This window comes from Pyrus communis, chromosome 2 (genome assembly GCF_963583255.1).
Source record: "Pyrus communis chromosome 2, drPyrComm1.1, whole genome shotgun sequence".
Taxonomy (NCBI): Eukaryota; Viridiplantae; Streptophyta; class Magnoliopsida; order Rosales; family Rosaceae; genus Pyrus; species Pyrus communis.
In genome coordinates, this window is record NC_084804.1 from 14854586 (window position 1) to 14860244 (window position 5659).

A 5659-nucleotide genomic window follows, 5' to 3' on the forward strand; every position below is an offset into this window, starting at 1 on the left:
CTCCAACAACACCCTGTCGAGATTCCTCCAACAACACTTGAACAGTCGAACTCCCTTCGAGTGGCTAAAACTCTTCAACATGTCCAAACTTGGTTGTTTTTCAAAATTTCTCTTTCACATAGTGGTCTTTTTATAGAGTTCGTTTTTTCTCACTTCAACATTTTTAGAGAGGGAAAAATCCTCATCCTTAAATTTTGATTTCTTGAAACTTGAAAGCATCTCAACTCCAACAAGGTCGATTCTTTCCATTTCTTCAATTTGTTTTTTCAGTTTCAGTTATGTTGTGTGTATGGAAAAGCAACTCACATAACTAGACTTAAATTTGCAAGTCATATGTTAGGTGCTCAAATCACACAAGAATCTAAAACACTTGGGGTCAGAAAAGTATCTATCGCTCGTGTGAAGGATTGTTAGTCGTTGATTGGATGGTCCCACATAAATTCACAATTAACTACCATTGATGATTACGACTGACGATCACCCAAATCGTAGATTGAACTCTACTTAGGAAAATCATATCCTACAAAGTGTATACACAACATAAGAATATCACATTACATATCTCGCTCCAACAAAGGCTCGGAAGAACATGACATTCCATCCCCCCTTTCCCAGTCACCCGAACTCAAGCTTTCAGTTTCGGTGTCATACTACACAGTATTGCTTTCAATGCCAATAAAATGGGACTCAGCAAACTCCAATAAGCTTAACCAGCGAAATTGTTTACACATGTCATCAATACCGAAGAAACGGGGCAATGAAAGCCTAAAGATCGAAGCACGAAAAGTAAACAAAGTGTTGGTGCAGATACACTCCAGTGAAACTGTATTAACCTTCCTAACAGAAACCGCAGTTAATAGGTTCTGTACAGCCAATTTGCAAGGATGAGTGGAAGATGACTTGTCAAATCAAGGATGAATTTACCTACAAGCTTATACGAAAACTTAAAAGTGAAGATATTATTCGACAGGCACAGAAAATAACATCTGATTATTACCTTCGACAGCAAACAATCACCAAACGAAAATATATAAATACACACACAATGAGAAACGAGCTACCGAACGATTTCAATTGCTAAACATCCATACCCCGATAAACCCTTCGGCTCTCATGCCTGTCTTCTTGTGCAACCATTCATACAATGATGTCTCCTCCCAAAAAGTTACTGTTGCAGACTAGAAGATCACAAGATTCACAACCCATAAAATGTCAGAAAAATATAAATCGTTTTAAAATAACATAACTATTAACTAATGACAAAAAGAAAACAAGTCTAACGAATCTGCCAATACAAGATTTACACATGAGGTATCAAGCCTGTAACGAGTCAAATCCGCAGCCAAGATCCATGATTTACAACATGGACCCTGCCAATTTCCCACATAAGTGGAGGTTATTTTCCAATTGATGTCAGACACAAGGCCAACTATCAAGTATCTGCATAGATTTTGGATCGTACAACTATAAATGCATAGCATTATACATCTACATAAATTCTATTTCCACATAGAACAACATTCACAGATTTCCAATTTCTACACCAATCATAAGTGAAGGAACAGCCTTATCCAAAGGGCATTGCGAAAGTACACCGACTAAAAAGTAGTCAAAAATAAAAGATAAGTACATGAGACTGTAGTGCACCTTTATAGGCCGTCTTTCATGCCAATTTTAATGTTTTGTACTTTAATTGACAATTGTGACTTATGATCCTCTATATCTTTCAAAACTGAAAGCAGGTTAGCCCGATAAACTTCACATTTCCGATTTGCGCACTCCAGCTCATTCGTAAGTTCTCGAATTTTTTTGTCCATATCATCCTACACAATAACACCCATAACAACAAAGTTACAACAGGCTTGAACAAATCGTATATGCAAACAGTCAAACACCATTTCATTAGTCAAACTATTTGACAAACATCAGCAAAGAAAGATTGTGTCAACATGGAACGCACCATCAAAGGTAACAAAAAAAGGCTAAGGCCTTAAGACAAGTAATCAAATAAATAAAAAATCGGAAAAATGACTCTAACCTCAGACAAATGTTGGCCAGAACTTCCTTCATGATCCCCACTAGCACAACGTGCTGCCTGACTTGCCCCACCAGCCAAGTTCCCCCTGACATGCCCATTCACCATGGATTTCCCCTCATGCTTTGTGGCATGAGCTACTTTCTTTCCAGCTTCTTTCAAAGCTTCCACTGCAATGTCATAAGTTTCTGAAGACCTTGCTCCATCTACAAATTTAAAGGCCTCGTGACGTAGGGTATTGTACCGAACAGTATGAGATTCTAGATAATTGGTATATACATCACTAGAACGTTCTTCTAACATGACACTGCTCTTGGCATTTCTAGTCCATCGTTTCAATATGTAATGGGATGGGAGAGTCAGCACATTGGTCACTCTAAAGACTGCCAATACATGTCTGCAAAGAAGACCTGAGAACTCAAACATCTGGCAACTACAAGTTGCCATCATCTCCAAAACATTAAACTTAACATAGTATGCTTTATGGTCCTCCCCAAACTTAGCTACTTGATAGGTGATGATCTCCCCATCATCATCACCCTTAGATGCTGTGAGAGTTAGCGTTCCAACTAACTCCTCTTGAAACCTCATAAATATCTTTTTTGTATAAAGCTCGGATGCTTGCTTTTCCATTGGAGATGGGGTTTTCAAAACTGGGGCAGTGTTCATAGTTTCAAAATCTGCTTTCACTTCCTTCTCATTTCGACTCTCTAGAGCTTTCTCATAAAGCTTAAAGAACTGACTCAAATTTGTTGAAGCATTCACATATCCATCAAAATATGAGTTCATACTGTCACTTCTCTGAGTAATGGACATTTCTGCAAAAAAAGTGTCCCGCAGATATACAGGGACCCACTGCCTGCGAGCGGAGTATACCATTTGAATCCATTCATGATCTCTGAGATTGTATCTATCAACAAGAGACAACCAGTAAGACTCAAATTCTTCTATGGACTCAGTCAAATTAACACACTTGTGAAAGTCTGCTTCAAAGGTCGGATGCTTAAGAAACACATGGGATAGCTTCTCCTGACATTTCTTAAAGATGTGCCATTTGCAGAAACGGAGCCGGGTCTGCGGGAAAACCTGCGTGATGGCTGACTGTATCACAGGATCCTGATCAGTTGTAATTGACACTGGGGGCCGGCCTGACATTGCCATAAGCCATGTTTTGAACAGCCAAACGAATGATGCTTCAGATTCATTTATCAGAAAGGCACAACCAAACAAAACAGGCTGACCGTGATGGTTCACCCCTGTGAAAGGTGCAAAGGGCAAACGGTACCTGTTAGACCTGTAGGTAGTGTCAAAAGTAACAGTATCACCAAAATAACTATAGTTCATCCTTGCCTTTGGATCAGCCCAAATGACATTTCCCATGGACTGATCGTCATCGCCCTGCACAGCATAGAAAAAGTTGTGATTATCAGCTTGCATTTGTCTCAAGTAATCCAAAAGCATCTGAATGTCCCCATCTAAGCTCTTATGGCGATTATTCCTCATGTAATTCCTACAATCCACCTCTGTAAATCCGACTTTGCTTATCCCACCATATTCCTTAATCAGCGCTGACATAATCCTCCTGGGACCCATTCCAGCAGCCTGCAAGGTATCAATCAAAGTCTTAGCAGGACCAGATATTTGCCTGTGAGAACGAAGACAATGCACCTGATCTGGCGGAACCAACTCATGATTATGATCCTTAACAAAACCAGACACCACCCATTTCCCCGAATCTTGCATCTTTACAGACAAGGATGCTTTGCACCCTACTCTAGTGATAGTCCGAGGGCGCTTAATCTCCCTATCCTTGGTGCGCTTCTCATTCAAATTCCGGAAACCCTCTTTAGCACAAACAAACTGTCTCTGTATGATTGCTCCATCGCGCCTGGAACGACGTGAGGAGCTGACACGAGTACTGAACCCAACCCGCCGTGCATACGAATTGTAAAAGGCCTTGGCAGCCTCTTCAGACTCAAATTCCATGCCGTCATATGGCTCAAGGTCCAAGAGATCCCCCTCAGGAAAGTAAATTTCACCACCACCGAAAACAATACCACCGCCACTGCCACTCCGCAGAAAAGGACTATCAACCATTTCCTCATCATCAACAGGATGCTCAATGTCTACAAAATCATCATCCCCATCCCGGCCTCCCCCTCCTCCCAACCCAATATCAAACTCAATCACCTCGTTATCCATGTCAAAATTTTGAAACGGTTTCAGATCAATTCCAATTGAATTATCTCAAGCCCCAAACCTCACACTGTTATAATCTGTATAAATATAAAATGAGTATTATGTCTGTATGTATGTGTATATATATATATATATACACACCCATATACAGAATCACTGATACATAAATAAGTTCATCTACAATCTTAGCGGGAAAAAAAAATTGAAATTTCAAAGTAAATTCTAACAAATATGTAAAAATTCTATAAAAAAGAAAGACTGACCCAGAAAGATATAGACTTTCACAAAGACTCGCATAGTCTTATTCCGCTGAGAAAGTGAACTCTTGTGAATCTTCAGCAATACTCAACCTTTAGCTTTAGCCAGTGGAGTGAGAGAAAAAAAATGGCAAGTTTTAATTAGGGTTTTCGGAATAGCAGAGAAACCCTAGAACCTTGGTCCAATTTTTAGTGGGATTAGGAATTCAGATTTAGGGTGTTGGATTCAAATTGATCAAATTGAAGGAAATAATTGGGAAAAATACGAATAAAAAATTGGGAGTACAAGGAAAGTGATGATGAAGGTAAAAGAGGGACGGGAGCTTCAGGAGGGTTGGGTAGGCTGTTCGTATTCTATTCTGACCCGGTTCCTGAGGCTCTGATCAACTACGTCACTTCGTCACTTTCACGAGCGCTCCTTCACCGTTGGATGTAAATGATTGTCATCATGCAATATGAACCGTTGATTGCAAGGAAATTGAATATTAATATCAATTTATCTGAATTCCAACTTTCTGCAGTAGACTTTTTGTTTTTGTCAAACTTTCTGCAGTAGACTTGACAGTTTAGATGATTTTAATTTTACAGGAAGGGATCCTTCCATCTAAGTCTCATGATCCATAAATTCGGATTTTTGAAATTTAATCCAACGGTTACAAATATAGAATTTCATTAAAAGTTAAAATAATTTTAACCGTTAGATCAAATTTCAAATATCCAAATTTGTAGCTCATGAAAATTCGGTGGAAGGGATTAAAGAGGATCCCTTTCCATTGTATAGTGTTTGTCCATCCACTCGGAGTCGGAGCCATTCAATTATTTCTCATCCAATGTCATTCGATTTGTTTTCTTTCATTAATCTAGTTTTCTTGTTTGGACTAATTATGTCTATTCAAATACGATTGTGGCCCTTTGCAAAATCAGTTCCAAACATACTCTTATGCAGATTATAAGGTACGTTACATACAGTCGAAAACAAAAGTGTATATTATATACAATGGATTAGTGGATATAAAATGGCATCTGTCTTCCTTTATGTTTTGGTCCTATAAATTACAAAGCCTCAGTAGCGTGTAGACTGAATAAATATGATCTAACTACGTTCTTCTTGTGAAAGTGAGCGTGACAACTTGCAACTGAGCTCGGTACAAGTATAATGGAGGTGATG

At 39.0% G+C, this 5659-nt stretch overlaps 1 protein-coding gene across 2 annotated transcripts; it reads right to left on the reverse strand.

Annotated features, from left to right (window-relative positions):
• Positions 1-492: 492 nt before the first annotated feature.
• On the reverse strand, positions 493-4823 carry LOC137725646 (protein FAR1-RELATED SEQUENCE 5-like). 2 transcript variants are annotated; one of them, XM_068464404.1, is made up of 4 exons: positions 4498-4823; positions 2039-4311; positions 1648-1823; positions 493-1178 (listed from the first exon to the last, which is right to left on the reverse strand). In XM_068464404.1, exons 2-3 carry the CDS (start codon positions 4235-4237, stop codon positions 1650-1652), a joined length of 2373 nt encoding a protein of 790 aa, XP_068320505.1. In that variant the 5' UTR covers positions 4238-4311; positions 4498-4823; the 3' UTR covers positions 493-1178; positions 1648-1649. The 2 variants fall into 2 exon arrangements, with proteins under 2 accessions (XP_068320505.1, XP_068320504.1); XM_068464403.1 differs by lacking the exon at positions 493-1178 and having other exon boundaries at positions 1214-1823.
• Between the last annotated feature and the right edge of the window lie 836 nt (positions 4824-5659).

Bases quoted from the DNA above. Each gene is read 5' to 3' on its own strand.
- LOC137725646 (XM_068464404.1), bottom strand. From the start codon at position 4,237: ATGGATAACGAGGTGATTGAGTTTGATATTGGGTTGGGAGGAGGGGGA. The intron at 1,824-2,038 runs GTTAGAGTCATT...GTTATTGTGTAG, and splicing joins CTGGCCAACATTTGTCTGAG to GATGATATGGACAAAAAAAT.